We start from the raw sequence: 21391 nt of genomic DNA on the forward strand, positions 1-21391 counted from the left end.
AGTTGGCTGGACCCACCACACCGTTTTATATTATTTTCATTGTTATTTGTTTTTTAAATTAAATTAAATTGATAGAGCAGCTGTTTGATGTGCAGACCAGAGCAGGGCAGATTTCTCGCTTAAATACCTTGGAGTAAGCAAGACGTAAACCTTGGAGTTGATAGATTATAGATTGCGGCAAGATCACTTACTGCACACTATTTTCTATTTTATGCTGTACCTTACCATTTTTAAGTGTACCCATAAGTTTATGGGTACAGTTTACAAGTATAAGCTGAAGGCGCTGAAGTTTTATAAGCTTCAGCTAATACATGATAAGTAATTGAATACTCATTTTTCCTCTTAGGCTTAAATGGCTTAGAATACCTTGGAGGTATTCTATATTTTATTTTATTTATGTACAAAGCAAATCTTTACAACCCTAACTATGATTTCATGGAAATCTCAGATACAGGAGCTATTGAAATTAATATTTAAACACTGCCGAGTGCCGTCTGGCAATGAACTCTTTTGCATGTGTGAGTATTGAGCTACATTCCAATAGCCAATAGGTGTCTCTTACTCACACTTTGACATCGTTCATGGTGGTTTTCGCGGTACTGTAGCGTCGGTATCTTATTTTCTTTTGAAAAGGATAAAATAAGTGATAATATTGGTTTCATATTGTTGTGGATTGGAGGTAATTGATGTATTCGTGTATAGAAATATATTTAAATAGTGTTCTGGTCGAAGTTTTAATTTTACCAGCATAATGAAACTGTGATGGCGCGTGGATGACGGCTGTATGTATCCCAAGTCAAATGAAAATAGGTCTTTTCGCGAACGATATCAAGGCGTTGCGATTTTTAATTAAAATTTCTGTATCTGCTTGCATTTCCCTCTTTAAAACAGGTGTTATATAAATTTTGTACTGCACAAGTGGTTTACAAAAAAGAAAATTAAGTTTTCGATATTGTTACCTACATATTTAGTCCACTATGGAGACCGAATCTTGCATTTCATTTTAGCGCATCGTGTGGCAAACTGAGCAATACCGTGTAAGGATTTACTGATTAATTGAATAGTACAGTTTTTTATTCATGATAAGAGAACTTAGTAACATTTTAGACTGGTTTTTAAATGTTTCTATTGAATAGCTTTGGTGAAAAAACTCAGAACTTTATTTAGATTTTTTTGTTTCAGCGAACAGATGTAAATCATTTCTGAGGCTCTGAAGTCGTTTGTTGTACCATGGCGTTGTATTTTGAATTCTATTAACAACAATATATTGGCGATTAAGATAGATTGTTGGGTAAATACAATTTCACGATATTCTCGAACTGTCTTTGTATAAGAGCGTTACGTCAGCCGGCAGCGGTCTAATGACTGCTCGCCTTAATACAAAATGGAGGAATCTGAGGACAACATGAGTGCTGAAGAAATTAAGTTTGATGATGGCCCCATTAAAAGTAAGCCAAAAAAGAGGTCTCTTGTTGAAAGGGAATTGGAAACAAGCTTAACTGCGCGAATAACGTCGCCTCTGACAACTGGAGATGCAACAAGCACAAGTCGTTATGGTAGGGCTCGCCGTCTTAAATCAGACGCAGAGCTGTGTGACTTGGAGAGAAATGTATCCAGACTCCACAAGTCTCCTAAATTTGATAAATCACCCAGCAAAATGCAATCTGCTGCCTATAAGATGCATGCTTCAAACTCTCCTATCAAAAATGAAACTCCAAAGCGTGATGATACTTTAGAAAATCAGATAGAGAACATTTATAATGAGAATGTTTCCCTTAGTCGATTTGGTTCTGAGGAGAAAGCTTGCATGTCAGCAACTAAGAAATCCCCTAAAGTCTATATAAGAAAAGACCTGATACAGAGTAAAGAAAAGGAGGATGACACTGTTGTTCTTATAAAAAACATGTTTTCTCCACACAGTGGCAAAAAGTCTAATAATCATTTGACAAACTACATGGAGAGATCTTCTGAAAAGTATGATGTAAAAAAACCTATTAATGGATACTTAAATACATCTTCTGTGGTGAAAACTTTAGATTTTGATAGTAAAAAGAAAAAAAAAGAAGAGAAAAAAATGGTTTTGTCGAAAAGTGAGCTGTTCAACTTAGAAGCACAATGCGAGTATCAAGTTGGAGACTTGGCTTGGGCAAGAATGGGAACATATCCATTTTGGCCTTGCATCATTACGAGAGACCCTCTTAGTGGAACGTTTGTTAAAAAGAAGTGTAAGTATTGTATAAAATCAATAAATATAAATTTTAATAGAAATAAATATTTATGAGCTAAAACTCATAAATAGGGCTTGCATAGAGTTATGCATCTTTTTAAGTCTTAGTAGGTAATATGCTACTGCAGGGCATTGGTGTCTCTTCTTTGGACTAGAGGTACTGACAATTTTATTTTATAAAACTTTATATAATAATAATACCCAACAATTTTTTGCACAACACAAGAGTCAAAGCCAGAAACACAAGATCCATAGTGGAATATACTAATAATATGACCAACACTGTTGAATTTTTTAAATCAATTGATATTATTAACTACAAATCACCAACCTACATGGAGTGGGGAACAAAAATCTTATTCAAATAAGAGGCCCTGCATTAGGGCATTCTTATGCCACTACAAGTTCGCCCTTGACTGCACAATCTCATCAAAAATGTAGCAAGCTAACCCATAGTGTTGCTGCTGACCGATTTAGTGTTCCGGTTTCCACATCTCACCGGAACAAAAAATCGGTCAGCATCACATCTTTGTCGGTATGGCGGTAACTGGCCACAGCCAAACCCTCCCACCAGGCCAGACCAGAGAAAATTCAGAAATTATAAATTCCCCCGCTGGGAATCGAACCCGGGACCTCCTCGGGACCCTTCACTGTGCTTGCCATTGTGCCAGGAAGCTAACCGTGTCATGCTAACCATGCCTGCCATAAAACCATGGTATAGTTAGGTCATACCCTACTATGGAATACTTTTTATCCTGCAAAAAACTACTAATATTACCGAGTGTTTAGTTGGTGACTTTACTATGTAATATGTGCAAAGCCTCAAGCTGATCAAATATCTTATAACTGGATTATATGGCAGACTAATATGTCTGCTAAACATATAATAAAAAATTATATTATGGGTAAATCTTCATTTTATGAATATGGAATTCTCTGAAATATATTATGTTATAATATTTATAAATGGAAAATTAAAACTAACTTGCTTAGCAAAGAGTCATATTAAAAGTCATATTATAGACATATTATTCATATTAAAATTAAAATAATCATTCAGAACTCTCTTAACAAAACTAAATTGCTAGGCCTATAAAATTGTTATATTCATTTCACAAAGAACATATTGAAAATAAAGGCTTGTATCATTCTCATCTTGTTAAAAACTGTAAATCCTGATAAAGCGGTTATTATATAACACAATATTATATTGTAAAACCAATATTATAAAGACAAAAGTTAATTTGTAAGTATGTTTGTTACCCATTCTCACTATATTTACTGAACCAATTTGTCTGAAATTAGATAGATGGATTAACACAAGCAACATCTTACTCGGGAAAATTCAATGGCACTTATGCGATTTGTCTAGTTGATAAATATAGTTTGTCATCTGAAAATTCCTCAAAATTAGATTTATACTAGCAGCACCCCATTGCAAAAAGTCAGCAAAAATAAAAAAATTGTGTTCAGACTCATTTTCATTGTGCAACATAGTGTGGGTCACAGCTAGTGCCATAATAGTAATAGAATTAAAATTATATTTAATATTATCAACCTAATACAAAAACTATATTAATGTTCATAATTTAAGTAATGCTTTTTATATGAGCCTGCACATCATTTGTAATATTATAAACTTCTTATCCTCTTACAAAGGAACTCCTTTATACTTTCCGATCTTAATGATGAGTTTAGGCAATATTGAAATGTCTCAAGGTGACACACAGGTGGAAAAAATCAATATTCAAAAAGATCATCCAAAAAAATAATTCATATCTGTAACTGTGATTGTCACTTGCAAACTGAAACTATTTATATCTACATATACATACTTAATCTTTGTTAACAGATTTGTGATGTAAACTATGTTTACATATTTTTTATTTATATGTATAATTTCCAGTGTATGGACGTTTAGAAAGGGATGTACTTCATGTAACATTCTTCGGAGACAATGGACGCCGCGGCTGGATCGTAGGCACTATGCTCCGTAAGTTTCTTGGTCAACTGGAGTTCGAAGTGGCAAGGGCAAATTTTCCATCTGAGGTATTATTTAAGTATTATTTAATATAGTTATGTATAAGTATTATTTTCAATAATTTGAGTAATTTTGGTTGTAAATTTTTTGATATTAACTTAATACCTTTGCAGACTAAGAAAAAGGATCCAAGATTGTATGCTGCATTTTTGATATCTGAAAAAAAAATGCCACAATGGCAAGTGTCTGTTGAAGAAGCAGAAATATTGTTAAGAGAGCCAAAAAGATTAAGAATCGATATTTTAAATGAAATGCTTCAAAAGGGAACAGAAATAAAAACCATACCAAAGCATGAGAAAAGCAAGAAAATTGTTAGAACAAACAGTGATGTGTCTCTAAGTGAGAGTTTGTTAGATACATTGTTTTCTGAAGATGACACTAAAGGAAAAGACATAGAAAGAGCACGAAGCAAGAGTGGGAATAGGTCTTTAGATGTGTCTGATGTTGTCACTGCATGTCTAGATAATATGGCTGCCAAAACTGGTATAACTAAGATTCAAAGACAATCTCATATGGATAGGTGGCTACAGAAAGCAAAGTCCAAAACACCCGAGAAATCTCATCTGCAATCTCATCTATCTCTGAAAATGGAGAAAGATAACAAAGTAAGTAACACTGCTAAATTAAAAAAAAAACTGCCCAAAAAATCTCCACCTAACAAGCCTCATAATTATAGAAAAAATATCACAGAATCTCAATATGAAACTGAAAAAAAACTGTTGTCACATCAAAATGAACATGACTATAGCCTACGATATCGTGGTAGTGGTCCTGTAATTTTAGATGCCATTGAAATTGAATACGAAAATGCAGAAATGTTTACAAGTGACGTTATAGAGCCAGGATCAGGTTTGGGTATCATTTCTAAAGTTGAAACACTGTGTGGTAAAGACCAAGCTGGCAATAATGACCAAACTGACGTAAATATGACAAATTCTAGTGACAAATTTACTATAAATCGGGTAAATAATATTGAAAATACGCATATCAAAAGTAAAGTTAGTTTACATAGTAATCATGAAAAATCAGTAGACTTAGGAAGTGAATCATTTCAGGTCAATGGAAATTATACTCTATCATTATGTACAAATGAATCAGATATCATGGAAATGAAAAATAAAATGAAACCAATTAAACTAGAAACTTCGGATACTATTGTAGCAATAAACACCAAGGAAAGCAAAAATTATTTAGAAACTTTATCCAGCGATGATACCTTAAAAGGCACTGAAATAATAAAGGAATCAGATTTTTATTTATCACATCAATATGTTTTAGATGATGCAAGTTTGGATAACGAAAGTGCAGACATAGATATATTATATACACCAACTATACAAAAAAAGAATAGTGACATTGACCAGATGTACGATAGTGTTGAAGTTCAAACTGTTGATCGAAATATTTCTCTAATAGCAACCAAAGCTTTAACAGGTGAACAAATATACCCTAAAGGTCATATAGAAGTCAGTGATTCTAAAGTGGCACAAAATCAGTTAAAAAATAATGATGAGTTGCCTACTTTAAAAAGCATTAATAAAAACATAACCGTCCGGGCATCGCCAGAAAAAGAAAGTGATCAGAAAGAAATTGTTTTCAAGAATAAAGAGGCAAATATTCATAATTCGAAAAATACACCTAGAAAGGTAAGCTTAGACGTGTATGATAAATGCGGAAATAAAGATTTTCTTGACGTATCCACTAACATCTTAAAAAAAAATAACTTAGAACAGGCAACAAAAACCAAATTAATTCAAAATAAAACTTTTGAGTTTGACAATGAAAACCAATCAACAAATTTAAGTATACAAGGCTTAGAATCGCCTTATGTTATATCCAAGAGACAAGTGACAACCAATTGTACTGAAAACAATACACCGACGAATGTTAGTTTAAATGTATATGCTGATGATGCGATTGTAGATTTCCATGATGTATCAACTAACTTCTTTAACAATAACATTTTACAACAGTCGAGTGTTATGAAAGATGAGTTCCTGCAAAATAAAGAGCTGCAGCTAAATTGTAGGAATAAGACTAAAAATTTAAGTATACAAAGCTCAGACTTGTCTAATGTTATAATCATGAAGGATTATGTTGATGATGGTATTGTAGATTTTCCTGATATGACCAAAACTTCTAAAGAAAAAATAATTACGAAAAACACTACGCCAAACAAAGAAACAGAAATAACTGTAAGTTTCCTTGAATATAATGAGTTGAAGTCCAATAATTCGAATCCTAAAAATGAATTTACTGATATAAGTACAAAAAGCCGAAATGTGCCAAATGTCGTTAAGTTAAATAACTATGTGGATGAAGGCATGGAAGATTTTCCAGACGTATTCACAAAAAATGGTGAAAAAAATCAGTTGATGGAGTCAATGGGTTTGCGCAAGACTGTCATCAATAAGCCATGTCATGTAAATAATCGACAAAATGACCTTAAAGAGTTTGAAACTCAATTGTATAATATTTTTGGTATATCAAATAAACAGTCACTAAAATCCAGATTAAATTTATCTCTTAACAAATCTTGTAGTAAAAATACTAAAATTAATGAAGAATTTAAAACTATAGATAAAGGTAGTCTGAATAATTCAAACCATGAGTCCGAATGTAAGAAAAGTACAGTACAAAATAATAAATTATACGATAGTAAAATAACAAATGTGTTGGTTAGTATACTTGAGGTAAGTCCGGCAGAAAACGAAGTATTTTTTCAAAAAAATCATAAAAATCATAGTGAGAAAAACTTTACCGATAGTAGTACCGCGAAAAATAATAAAATAACTAGAAAAGCAGTTTCGCAACTGGAAAGCGATACCATAGAAAGTCATTGTAAAGAAGACAAGGTGATTTTGACTAAGAACTCAATCGATATAAATGGCGGGGATACAAATCACAAAGATGAAAGTAAAGAACCATTAGCAGCATTTCAGTCAAGGTTGAAACCTCACGCTAGTAAACCTAATACTGAGAGGAAGACATTAATCAGTAAAGATTCAGAAACTGCGATTAAGTATAATAATGACATGATAGAAAATATTGGAATTAATTCATATGATAGCGACAAGTCGTTACAAAAGACAGAGTTACCTAATGAACATAAATTGTCTAATGATGCTCGAAAAGCATTGAAGAATTCTGATTTTTTAAAATACATTGAGTTAAAACAAGACGCGCTCATTGATGAACAACCTGAACTTACTGAAGTGGAAGTAACAAATTACCTGTATAAAACGTGGTTGTATGAAGAGAGTTTAAAAACAGATGTCATGAAAACTGATGACATTGAAAATGCCAAACTAGTAAATGGTCTACAGAAAAGCCCAATAAAAATCAGGCTTTCTCTTAACAAATCAAGTAGAAAGAATAAAAAAAGGTATAAAGTTCAAATAACGACAGACGATGAAAACTTAACAAATTCTCCTGATGTATTTGAAACGAAAACAAATAAAATTGATTTCATTAATATAAATAAAAACATAAATGATGTTTGTATAAATCAATCTGAATTAACACTCAAAAGGAGTAAACGCATAATACGAAATGGTCACTATAGTGCAAGTTTTGAGAAATATTGCAATAGTAGTATTGAAACAGACAGTTATACAGACAGGCAAAAAGGTCTAGAACTGACAGCAAAGGATAGTGGTGCAAATTGTAGTAGTGCGTGTCCAGTCGAAATTAAAGAAAACATTTCTAAGGAAAGCGCCATTTCTAAAGAATTTTCAACAGTTTCTGGTAAACTCAACCAAATCGAAAAACATTTACATTCCTATGATGAGATTGACTGTGTAGAAAAACTATCACCAAATGTAAGTGAGCTTGTTAAGCAGAATGGTGGTCATGATGGCAAACTAAAATCAGGAAAAACATTAAATGTTTTGAATACTGATTCAAACTCAAGTGGTGAAGACGAAGACCCATTAGTAGCGCATCAGTTACGATTGTCACTTTCCAAAAACCAATCTGCTTATGTTGCAGATGGTGAGATAAACATGAAAAAATCAACCGACAGTAAAGAAGAGACATACAAAACCGAAAAAGACGTCACAGACCTTTCAGTAAAATCAGAAGATGGTGAAATTGCATATAAGAATAAAAAATTACGAACCTTTGATTCGTCTAATGATACTAAAGAAGATTTAATCAATCCGGATTTTTTAAAATATTTAGAATTAAAACAGGACACGCTAATAGATGAATACCCCGAACTGACTGAAGAGGATATAACTAATTATTTGTACAAAACATGGTTATATGAGGAGAGTTTGAAGAACGATATTAAAAAAGCAGATGATATTGAAACTGTTACAAATTTAGTAAAAGGTCTCAATCAAGAGACCGCGCCAGTTAAAAGAGTTCGTAAGAAGAAACTTGAAAAAGATAAACAAATAGACTTTAATCTTGCTTCTGAAGATATCCCGCGTAAAGAAAAGTCTAAACGAAAAATTATAAAACAATATTTTTATAAAGAAAATTTTTCCGATATAGAGGATGACATCGAATTTTTTGAAATATTTCAACCGAAATCTAAAACAACGATGCCGATTAAATCTCTACCAATAAAGGATACTTTTAAAATTGAAACCGCGGATCGAAGTTTAAACATCCAAACTTTTGATCCTCAGGTTGAGTTTGTGCCAGACGCAATAGATGAAGTCGAGGAGTATTTTAGGCAACTGACTGTTCCTAAGCCAAATTTATTTAAAGGTTTACTAAGAGAAAAGTTGTGTGAGATTTGCGAAAAAGGCTACAATCTTATAAAGTGCAAAGGGTGCTACTGTATGTTTCATGTTGACTGTGTTAAGAAGAAAACTGAAATAATCGAAGTAACTTCCAGTGTTAGAGGAAGGAAGAAAAAGAAAAAACCCAGGGGCAGAAAGCCAAAGGACCACAACAGCCTTGATTCCGATTATCAAAACGACGAAAGATCCCAAGATCCCAACGCTTCCGATGAAATGCTAAATACGTCTATAGAAAATGACATTGAACCTTATGTAATTGCAAATGCTGACGATTTTGAAGCTCAGCTAGCTGTGAAAATGAAGGAACTCCTTGAAAATCCTGAAAATAATTTGGAAAATGATGCCTATTCAAGCGCAGAAGAACTAGATTGGAACGATACAGATTACGGTGAATGCAAGATTGTTGATGTATTGCCACGTAAGAAAAATCTAGGGAACGACATCGACTATTCCAATTTTAAATGCAATGACTGTCAGAAATACGAAATTCCGGTTTGTTTCGTGTGTAAAACATCTGTATCTCCGAAGAATAAGGCTGCGCATAGACAACGATGTCAAGTGGCCCACTGCCAAAAGTATTATCATTTAGAATGCTTAGACCATTGGCCGCAAACTCAGTTTAACGCTGGGGAGCTTTCTAGAAAAAACAATAGCAATCAGCTTGTGGAGGCTTTGACTTGTCCACGCCATGTTTGTCATACGTGTGTATGCGACGATCCCAGAGGATGTAAGACGAGGTTCAGTGGAGACAAGCTTGCCCGATGTGTGAGGTGTCCGGCAACTTACCATACCTTTACGAAATGTCTTCCAGCAGGCTCTCAAATACTAACTGCCTCGCATATTATTTGCCCGCGGCATTATGAACACAGGTGAGAGAAATATTGATTATTTGTATTCTAAAATATTCGTAATTTTAATTCATATAAGTTAGCTGTTGGCCTATGTGTCAGCTAATGGGCAATGGAAAAAGAAAGTTATATTTTATATTGGATAGTAGCGTTTGTTTGCGGAATTTCATAAAAGAGATTTTTTATATTCCGCTAAAACCAGTCAATTCTGCATGGTGCAATAATCTCGTAAACTGGTGTATACACTACACCATACAGTTTTTCAAAATGAACTCTCTATGTAAAACGTGTTACACTTGACACTGCTGTCTCGAAAAGTGCGTAGAAGAGTCTGTGTGGTGTGATGTATAATGATAGTATAAATTATTAATTGCACCGTGCAGATTTGTCTGGTTGTCACGGCTTATAGCAAATTAAGCTTAACGTTCAGTGTAAATACTAATATGACGTTGATAGTATTGATAGGCCGGGGAAGCAGCCGCGCCACGTCAACACAGGCTGGTGTTTCATATGCGCCCTGGTTAGTACACTGTTATGCTGCAAGATGAAATAAATACAGTATAAATTATAAATTGCACCGTGCAGATATGACTGGTTTCGCATTTTATTGCAAATTTAGCTTAATTTTCATTGTAATTCTTTACATGACGTTATGACGTTGATAATATTGTTACCAGGCCGGGAACGCAGCCGCGCCACGTCAACACAGGCTGGTGTTTCATATGCGCCCTTGGTGGTACACTGATATGCTGCGAGTACTGTCCAACCTCCTTCCACGCAGAGTGCCTTAACATAGATCCGCCTGAAGGTATTAATTTAATTTGATCTCAGATTATAATTTGTTTATTCTTCATAAACGTCGCATAAAAAGCCGATACATGTAAAGAAAGAAAGAAAGAAAATACATTTATTCCATGTTAAGTGTTACAAACAGTGCATCTTATGATAATATAGTAACAACATAGTAACAATGTCTGTGTGTAGACACCAGACAGAAAGGGTGTACAGCTCAGCATTTGACATGCATTTTAGGTACATGCATGTCATTGATTTTCAGCTCAGACCCGAGTGACGAAAACAGCAAATTAAATAGATAAATCAAAATAATTAAATAAATAAATAAAGAGAAGCACAGGTTATTCCCATTAAAGTAATAAAAGTGATAGAAGCAGCAAAATTATGATTATATTAAAAAATAATAAAAAATCAGAAATACTGTAAATTACATTATAAATAAATAAAATGTTGCAATTATATAAATAAGTGTTAATATAATATAATACGATTTGTGGAAATTCATATGTAAATAACTGGTAGGAAATCGGTATTAATTGAATTTGGTCTCAAAGTTAATAATTAAAAAATATTTTTTTTATTGTTCTTATATCTCGCATAATAAACCTGGAAATTTATATATAAATAACTGATGGGATATAGTAGAGAACGAGTTAGGTACGCGATACTTCATGCGTAATCGAATGCGGGTGCGAAGAATCGTTATACTATGATTTATTTTGTATCAATAAATAAATAAAGGATTTTAAAATAGGCGTAAAATTTGTTCGCTTTATCATTTTGCTCGCTTTGGTAGCAGACGATAACACGTTAGTTATATTACACCCACACCTCTAATAGGTATCTACGCGACATCGCACCGAAACGATAAATCGTTTGGCGGTAGGATTGTATACTAACAATAAACAATTTGGCCACAGCAATAACCTTCCACTAAACCAGAAAAAATTCAAAAATTATAAATTCCCAAATTACCCCAGCTGGGAATCGAACCATGGAGCCCCAACTTAAAACCACAGCGCTTACTTCTGCGCCAGGAAGGTCGTCAACAGTAATTTGTACAGCATTCGTTTTTGACGTGTGATCCTTTTTTCCAGGTGGATACATGTGTGAAGACTGTGAAACTGGTCGATTGCCATTGTATGGCGAGATGGTTTGGGTTAAACTAGGACATTATAGGTAAGTACACCATGAATTAAAAACAAACTTACCCTGATACACTACAATGCAATGGCGGCTATTATTATCATATTTAGTAATACTATTTCTTAGTTAATAAAAGGTTGTTACCCCCTTTTATTTCATACGACACTCCCACCGAGCTCGCTGCGTGCATAATACTTTGACGGCCGACTGGCGCAGTGGGCAGCAAACCTGCTCTCTGAGTCCTAGGCCGTGGGTTCGATTCCCACAACTTGAAATTTTTTATGCAATGAACATGATTGTTTTTCAGTGTCTGTATATTTTCAGTACTTATGTACATTACTCATAAAAATATGCATCAGTTATCTTAGTGCCCATAACACAAGCTACGCTTACTTTGGGGCTAGGTGGTGATGTGTGTATTGTTGTAGTATATTTATTTATTGTTTAGCGGTCTGGCGTACGTAATAAAACTTCAGAAGGTTTTGCTGAGGACAGTGGCGTGCATAGAGGGTATACACAGGGTATGCAGATGATATAAAATGAAGAAAATCTCCAGTCCGAGTTATAAAAAACTCAAGGAAAGGCATTGTAAGTGTTATTAAAAGCCTACCCTTAAGTAATTATAATTCGTACTGGCAACTCTATGCACGCCACTGGCTGGGGGAAGGTGGTATTGATGGTGAAATCTTACCATATTTATACAAATACCAATAATATCTTGAAACTAACACCAATGACAACTTTACTTTCAGATGGTGGCCCGGTATAATCCTGCACCCTTCAGAGATCCCGTTGAACATCCAAGCCGTGAAACATTCGCAGGGCGAGTTTGTGGTGCGGTTCTTTGGACAATACGACTACTATTGGGTGAATAGAGGCAGGGTGTTTCCTTTCCAAGAAGGTAAAGTCCGCGAATTTGTGCCCTATGGTGACGTCAGATCAAAACTCTGTTGTCACTACCGCTCCTCTGACCGTGGGTGTCGTACGAGACGACTAAGGGAATATATCTGCGAACGGGCAGCAGCTTCGTCTATGCTACAACTACCATCTACTGCCATTAAATAATCTTATATCTGTAAACGAACAATCCTTGTATATATATATATATATCCCTACTTTCCTAGTAATATTATAAATGTGAATGTAAGTTTGTTTGTTACGCTTTCACGGAAAAACTACTGGACCCATCTTCATGAAACTTTTTATACACATTCTTGGAGGTATTATTAGAAATAATATAGTAAAAATTGGAATAAATTTATTTGTAATGTTAAAGAAATGTTTGTGTGTGTGCTTGTGAGTTAGTTTATCCTAAAATTATTCTGTTAGAGAAAAAGTGTTCTAATTGGGTCCATCGTAAGAATGTTGACAAAATAATTTAATAATAAACTCGTTTTGAAGTTTATAATTCCAATTTATCTTAAGAGATAAAGATAGAGTGAAATTGACTTAAGAAAAGCCAACCCACATGATAGCGGGTGTTATGTATATCTGTAAGTTTTGAACCACGGCTGCAAGTTTTACATTATTTATTAATTTTTAGGTGATTCCGGCAGAATAACAACTCAAAAATCGAAAATTGATGCCGCTTTCACCATGGCGATGGAGCATGCACAGAGAGCTTGTGAGATCTTAAAAAGTAAGTATCGACGGTGTGACGGTAATAGGTATGCTTACCCTAAGTTCACGTTACGTTTCATTAATTTCGTTAACTGCCTCGTTGGTCAGGTGAGCATGTTCGACTGATCCAGGGTTTTTATATCAAGAATTTCTTAGTTCGAAAATGGCGGTGATTCATCCCTGCTCCTCGGAGAGCACGTTTAACTTCCAGCCCTGCCCCTGATCTCTTTTATGTCGCATCAGAGCTGCCGTGCCAACAGACGATGAGAGTGAGGGATAGATAGTGCAAATTCAAATTCAAAAATATTTTATTCATGTTGACCTTATTACAGGCACTTACGAAGCGTTCATACATTTAACATGTTACACTAATGTTAGTGATGGTGAATAACTGCACTCGTTAACTTGAAACCAAAGCTAGAAGGGTTCCAAACGCGCCCTGGTTTAAGAAGAGCCCACAACAAACTTAGCCAGGTTTTTTTTTTGTTATCACCATCTCACAGTCTAGTTAATGTTGAGCTAGTGAGTGCAGGTGCAATCACGCTCAATTTTCACTAAACCTAGAATACCTACCACCTATATATATCTATAGACGGCTGATGGGCGCAGTGGGTAGCGACCGTGCTTTCCGCCTTGGGCGCCGTGGGTTCGATTCCCACAGCTGGAAAGTGTTCGTGTGATGAACATGAATGTTTTTCAGTGTTTGAGTACTTATCTGTATATTTGAAGTACTTATGTACATTATTCATAGAAATATGCGTCAGTTATCTTAGTACCCATAACACAAGCTACGCTTACTTTGGGTCTAGGTGGCGATGTGTATTTTCGTAGTGTATTTATTTATTTATTATAATACCTAATAATTTAAGTTAGGTCTAAGTTAGGTCTAGAAAAAAAACGTTTCGCCAACTCTTTGGTAATAACGATTGGTGAACGGTTGATGTTTGCCTAGGAATCTCCTTACATTAGGCTTTACTTATTCGTGAAAACGGATGATGATGTATCATATCTTCCGCGTAAATGGAAAATCTCTGTGACCAATCTTTCAGAAATCGGTCAGGCAAACTATTTATTATTATGTTTAATTATTGTTGATTTCTTTCAGCCGCATCACCAAACGAAGTGGAATCGATGGACATAGCGTCATCTCTACTACCACCGCACTACGTGAAGTTAAAAGTGAACAAACCGTGCGGCTCTTTATGCGGGAAGAAGATAGATATAGAGGAGAGCTCGCTCACACAGTGTGAATGTGACCCCAACGAGGTTGACCCCTGCGGGCCTTATACACAGTGCCTTAATAGGTAAGCGATATGTTTTCTCCTTACATAGTGTAAATGAAAAGCTTCGCCTGCTTATACGCTTTTGTAAATGAAAAGCTTCGCCTGCTTATACGCTTTGAACGCAGTTTTTAGCAATAAATAGAGTTATTCAAGACAAAGGTTGATATTTAGATTATATGTCTTTATTATAGTAGAGAAACGCCAAGAAATTCAAAGATTTATAATGTGAAACAAGCATATTTTCTGTGCTAAAGTAAAGCGGGAAGAAGTTATATATTTTAATTCAGAGCATAGAGACCAATTATCATCATCATCATTATATATATATCATATAGCGATTTGGATTTTATCATATACACTATAGTTATATATATTATTAAAATTTACATAACATGCTGCATTGTCGTATTAGGATAACTTTTTCCTGTAATGACAAAAATGTAAGATGGGAATAAATAAAATAAATAAATCATCATCATCACATCAACCCATTACTGGCCGACTACAGAGTATGTGTGTACTCCTACAGTGAGAAGGGGTTAAGATTGTAGTCCACCACTCTGGCCCAGTGCGGATTGGTGGACTTTGTGAAGATTATGGAGACTTCTCAGGCATGCAGGTTTCCTCACGATGTTTTCCATCCCGGTTGAAGCAAGTGCATAAATAAATGCATAAAACGCACATAACTTAGAAAATTTAGAGGTGCGTGCTGGGATTCGAACTCAGCCCCCCGAAAGTGGAGTCGAAATCCTACCCGCCGGGCTATCAACGTTGATTATGAAAAACATAGCAACTAGTTTAGTTCGTTTATCCTATTCATATCAATATCATTATTTTGTTTCAGGATGTTACTAACAGAATGCGGGCCTACTTGTCGGGCCGGCGACAGATGTAATAATCGCGCTTTCGAGAAGCGACTATACCCTAAAATGACACCCTACAGAACATCGGCCAGGGGATGGGGTTTAAAAACCCTCCAGGATGTCAAAGCGGGTATAACACTTTAATTTATGCCCTACCTCAGATCGCAGTACATGGTAGTAGTCCCATAATGGACGCTACTGTCCTTTCACTGTTATATTATTTCCTTAGTCGCCTCATACGACACCCGCTAACCTAACTTAAATAAATGCTATTGCAAAATATACTACACGTTTATTCTATTACTAGCGGACCCGCACAACTTCGTCCGCGAATGAGTCAACTTTAAAAAGTAGTCATATCGCCGTTCACGCATCGCACGCATTGGAGTCATTCAAAAAGGATATTTTTTTGCATTTCTTGCAACTCATTAATGTTAGTAGCCATTGGTCGTAGCGTGATGTTATATAGCCTTAATTGATACTACCAATATAAAATTGATACAGATTTTCATTCCATTTCCCAGAGGAAACTTACTGTTTATCAGGATAAAAGTATCCCATATGTTGACCCGGAATAGTAAGTATAGATAGATATAGATTACACAATCGATTTCGTTTCTAATTCGCACCGCAAAGATCTACAATGTCCTTGCAGCATCAACTATCCACATATTTTTATTATTTATTTACCCCCCCAATGATTTATCAATCTTACAATTTTGTGGTAGTGAGTCATAGAATATATATAATATAATAACATCAAAACTTTCACGCGAAGTCACAGGCAATAATTAGTGTTAAATAATTTAGACACAAATACTTTTTTAATCCATACTACTCAACGTAAATTCAAAGTTCACTAGGTTATCTCATCTGTTTATGATCCTAACTAATATTATAAATGCGAAAGTGTCTTTCTTTGTCCTCTCTTCACGACCTAACTAAGCAACCATTCGACTGGATTTTTGGTAAAGATATAGTTGAAAGGATAGAGAGAGAGATAGAGAGATATACTTATAGTCCAGAAAAAAAATAAAATTCCCAAGTTAGTCTGTACTGCGGGTAACTTTTTTTATGCAATTGCATGAACTGACTTATTCTCCGCGGGTAACACCCGCGGTGCGCAACTTGTGTTAAATAAATGTGATAACAATATTTTTTTTAACTTTTTAAACACTTCTGCCCTATTATAAAAGGTTATGCCAACTGTTTATCTTTGTTTTAAATGACAGGCAGCCGGATTATAAATGATTGTCTACTCAATGTACTTGAATAAACTATGTTTCTCGTTCGCAGGTCAATTTGTAATAGAATACGTGGGCGAGTTGATAGACGAGGAGGAGTTTAAGAGGCGCATGCGTAGGAAACAGGAAGTGAGAGACGAGAACTTCTATTATCTCACTTTGGACAAGGAGCGGATGATCGACGCCGGACCTAAAGGCAATTTGGCCAGGTAAGATTTTTTTTACTATCCCACTACAAGTTAGTCCTTGACTGCAATCTCACCAGCTTGTGACTGGTAAGTGATGATTCAGTCTAAGGTAACGGGCTAACTGTCGCGGGTATAGCAGTTATATTTGTCGGCCGATTGGCGCAGTTTGCAGCGACCCTGCTTTCTGAGTCCAAGGCCGTGGGTTCGATTCCCACTACTGGAAAACGTTTGTGTGAAGTGCATGAATGTTTTTCAGTGTCTGGGTGTTTATCTGAATATTGCAAGTATTTATGTATATTATTCATAAAAAATATTCATCAGTCATCTTAGTTTACTTTGGGGCTAGATGGCGAGGTGTGTATTGTCGAAGTACATTTATTTATTTATACCCCTAACCGGTTTCTACATGGTTATTTCTTATTATTAATAAATTAGGTTATAAATTTCTTATACTGGATCTCGCAGTATTAGCCTATTTGTATAATGAGGTTTATACAGATACGGTAACCCGAACTGTGAGCGAGCGGTCATTCTGCTCTCGTTTCAGGTGTCCTTTATGCAAGTTTAGTACGTCTCGTATACAGAAACCTACTAGATTTTCTCGCCTGCATCGAGAAGTCTTTCAAGTATGTCAATACTAGAACATCGGAGTAAAGTTAAATGCATCGAATTAAAGAAATATTTAACTTTAACTTTCGACTTTAATGTCCAATGTTTTTCTCGTAACTTCCTTAGCGCCAATTTCCAAGGAAAATGGCAAGACTTAATAACAATTTTTTTTTATAGGTTTATGAATCACTCTTGCGAACCAAACTGTGAAACTCAAAAGTGGACCGTATTGGGAGATGTTCGTGTGGGTTTATTTGCAATCAATGATATACCAGCAGTAAGTATTTTTATAATTCACACGCTCACGTACATGTTTCGCCGAGTAACCGAGTAGCGAGTTTTACTTTGTTTCATTCTCGGTTTTTCAATCTATGAGAAGCGAAAGCAGGTTTATACAGGCATCTTATTTTCTGCTCCCGATTTATAAGTCTTTTATGCAAATTTAATACGTCCAGTATACAGATCGCAAGTGTCTTTTATGCTAGTTTAGTGCGTCTCGTATGCAGATCGCAAGTGTTTTTTATGAAAGTTTAGTACCTCTTATAACGCGCTGCACTGGTTTTCAGACTTCTTCAACAAACTTAAGGATAGGCATCGTAAGAGTTTAAAAAGCCTACCCTGAAGTATTTATTACTCGTACTGGGGATTTTCTTCATCTATATCATCTGCATACCCTGTGCATACCCTCTATGCTCGCCACTGGCAATATTACTTGTCTGGACGAGCTGTGTCACAAAAATCTCTACTATTACTTAACATGACGTAACTTTATTTTTCAGAACAGTGAACTCACTTTCAATTATAATCTGGAGTCAACGGGTATAGAGAAGAAACCTTGCATGTGCGGCGCAAAGCGATGCTCCGGTTACATAGGAGAGAAACCTAAACAGGTTTGAATCTATACCAATATCTCATGTCGGAACTCTTATTTGGTTTACACATCAAATTTTGATTGTCTAAGTCGCTGCTTCGTTACAAACAGATAATAGGAATGTGATAAAAATCATTAGAATTAGACTCCATTATTCTTAAATTTTCTATCTTGGTGGTGATATAAATCTGTAATAGACGGCCGACTGGCGCAGTGGGCAGCCACCCTGCTTTCCGAGTCAAAGGCCGTGGGTTCGATTCCCACAACTGGAAAATGTTGGTGTGTTGAACTTGAATATTTTTCAGTGTTATCTGTATATTATAAGTATTTATGCATTCGTAAAAATATTCATCAGTCATCTTAGTACCTATAACCCAAGCTATGCTTACTTTGGGGCTAGATTGCGATGTGTGCATTGTCGTAGTATATGTATGTACGTATATGATACTTCTTACAAAAGTAAGATGTTTGTAATTTAATGAATTTTATTTCCATAAATTATTTTAAATGTACTATGCAATATTATTTGTGTGTCCAAAGATGTATCGCCTACCTATACGGCTAGTACGTGCGGCAGACAATTATATCCCCGGGGAAAGGATAAAAATGTATCTTCTCCCACAGCTCTACCAACTCACAGAGCACTGGCGCACAAGTGGAAATAATATCCAAACGTTTAATAATAAACGGGGATAAACTACTTCTATTCCATGATCCCGTGCTTCAGAAGGTGGACAGGTTAATTAAATCCCCAGTCAGGGGACATAATCGGGGGATATAATTTTTGTCTCCTGCCTGTGCTAGGCTGACGTATAAATATTAGTTGCTACACAATTTAATGAGCAACAATTCTTATGAGTTTTTAACTTTAAAGCATTTCTTTCTATTTCCAGGAGGACCAACCAAAGAAAAACAAACCGGCGATACCAACCAAGCGTTCATACAAAAAGCGAAAAAATATAGAACTGTCACCTTCCACCAAACCGAAGCAAAAAGTTGGCAGGCCATACAAACCGAGGGAGTTAACGGAGATCGAAAAGGACCTACTAATAATCAAGAATGCCACTAACAGTATATCAAGTGAATCAGAATCAAGTAGTCTACTGAGTATTGATAGTAAAGATTCTAAGGGATTGAAACGTAGGAGAACGGATGATATATTTTCACCATGTACGAAGAAATATAAGTTTGAGAAACCTATTGAAAGTGACATCAACCTAGAATCAAATAATTGAGGTATATTGGAAAACGCCAAGTAGCAATATAACTAATTAGTTAATTATTGATTAAGATTATTTCATTTTGCATTATTGAATTTTTGAATATTCACACTTATTCACATAGATTACTATGAAAAATACCGACAACTTGTTAGCGGCACGTGTTTGCCGGTATTACGATTTAGCGTTCCGGTACAATTTCACGTAGAAACCGATTACGGATTGGGGTTGAATATAACACCCAGGTTGGCCTGTTACCATCTAAGTCTGCATAATAACTTGCAAGCAGGTGAGATTGCAGATACGAGCTTGAAAAGCTAGCTAAAAAATTTGTTACGCCTTAAAAGTGCCTTATTTAGGTCTATTTTGGTATGCGACTTAGACTGCATATGCACACATCTGATTATTTAAAGATTGTGTGATGTCAGGCCCTAACATGTTAGCCCGCTACCATCTTCATACTGTATCATAACTTTAAGGTCTACACCTGAAAGTTATGATACAGTATGAAGTTGCACTCATAGACTTGTGGAAAAAAAAGATTAGATTATCCGCTACACCAATGACGACACGATTTGACCATCTTGTAAAGGATTCGTACGGGATTAAAAAAAATCCTTTTCAGTAAATTTCTGTTTCTATTGTATTGCTTTTTTTAATGAAATTATACACACTTTGTAGTAATGTTTGTGAATCAGGAGTTTTAGTATTTAGGAGTTCAGTAATGTTTGGGAATATGTGTAAGAACTTTACACGTAAATTGTGCCGTAGAAAGGATGTATCAAGAAATGGGATGGTTTCCATTAGTTCTATGGAACGACTATGGAACTAGTTTAAAGTTCGAAGAAACGAAAGGAAAAGAAACTAGAGCAATTTTTCCTATCGTGATCCTATCCATAGATTAAATGTGAATTACCCATGGAAGGATTTAACGTTTTAATTGTACATTGAAGCTCACATTTATTCATCCGAACTGCGTCTTCGGTGATGCACAAATTTTCGGAATACATTCGAGATGACACAAGATGCTCGGTGAAAACGGCGCATCATGATTGGTTGCCACCGCATACGCAGTTAGGATGAATTGGTTTGGCTTTCGCTTGCATTAATTGATAAAGTATATTGTACAACTAGTGCATAAAACAAGTTATTTTATCCGAGACGTGTATAGATATATTAAGTCTCAGATTACATGTTTTATGACAGGGTTATACATTCTTACTTTTCACGGTTGCGAAGAAATCATGTAGTGATATTGTACGTATTACGTAAATGTCACATTAAAATGTTTTTTTTTTGTTGGTGGTTTTATGTAAGTGAAGTCTATATATAACAAGGGTTAGGGCGGATAACTATACTGCCTTATCGTAAGTCCATGTTTCATGAAAAACTTTACTGGCCGAAATAGAAATTCCACACAAGCTTTATCTTTCTTTTGGCTGTGAAAGCTTATGCACAAGAGCATAAAAAACTTTTTAGTCCGCTGACACCTGGCATTAATAAGAACTTTTTGCATCAGAAGAGGAAACATGTATTAACTGACGACCTTAGTAAATACAATTAAAATAATAGTTATGCTATTAAAAATAGAAACTTGGCATAGATATTAGAGACTCAAAAGTATTTGAAGCTTTCTGTAAGACCAAGTACCAAAGAATGTTGTTTCTTTATTGATTGTCTGG

The 21391-nt window shown here is 35.1% G+C and overlaps 1 protein-coding gene across 3 annotated transcripts; it reads left to right on the plus strand.

Moving 5' to 3' along the window:
• Positions 1-584: 584 nt before the first annotated feature.
• On the plus strand, positions 585-21165 carry LOC120634129 (protein PFC0760c-like). Of its 3 annotated transcripts, XM_039904530.1 has the most exons (15): positions 585-679; positions 1183-2225; positions 4134-4276; positions 4382-4873; positions 5324-9891; positions 10548-10678; positions 11763-11844; positions 12564-12712; positions 13355-13450; positions 14537-14735; positions 15559-15707; positions 16874-17030; positions 17796-17895; positions 18398-18508; positions 19383-21165. In XM_039904530.1, exons 2-15 carry the CDS (start codon positions 1385-1387, stop codon positions 19722-19724), a joined length of 7560 nt encoding a protein of 2519 aa, XP_039760464.1. In that variant the 5' UTR covers positions 585-679; positions 1183-1384; the 3' UTR covers positions 19725-21165. The 3 variants fall into 3 exon arrangements, with proteins under 3 accessions (XP_039760464.1, XP_039760462.1, XP_039760463.1); XM_039904528.1 differs by having other exon boundaries at positions 4382-9891; XM_039904529.1 differs by lacking the exon at positions 585-679 and adding an exon at positions 758-782 and having other exon boundaries at positions 4382-9891.
• Positions 21166-21391: the final 226 nt, after the last annotated feature.

This window comes from Pararge aegeria, chromosome 23 (genome assembly GCF_905163445.1).
Source record: "Pararge aegeria chromosome 23, ilParAegt1.1, whole genome shotgun sequence".
NCBI classification, from domain to species: domain Eukaryota; kingdom Metazoa; phylum Arthropoda; class Insecta; order Lepidoptera; family Nymphalidae; genus Pararge; species Pararge aegeria.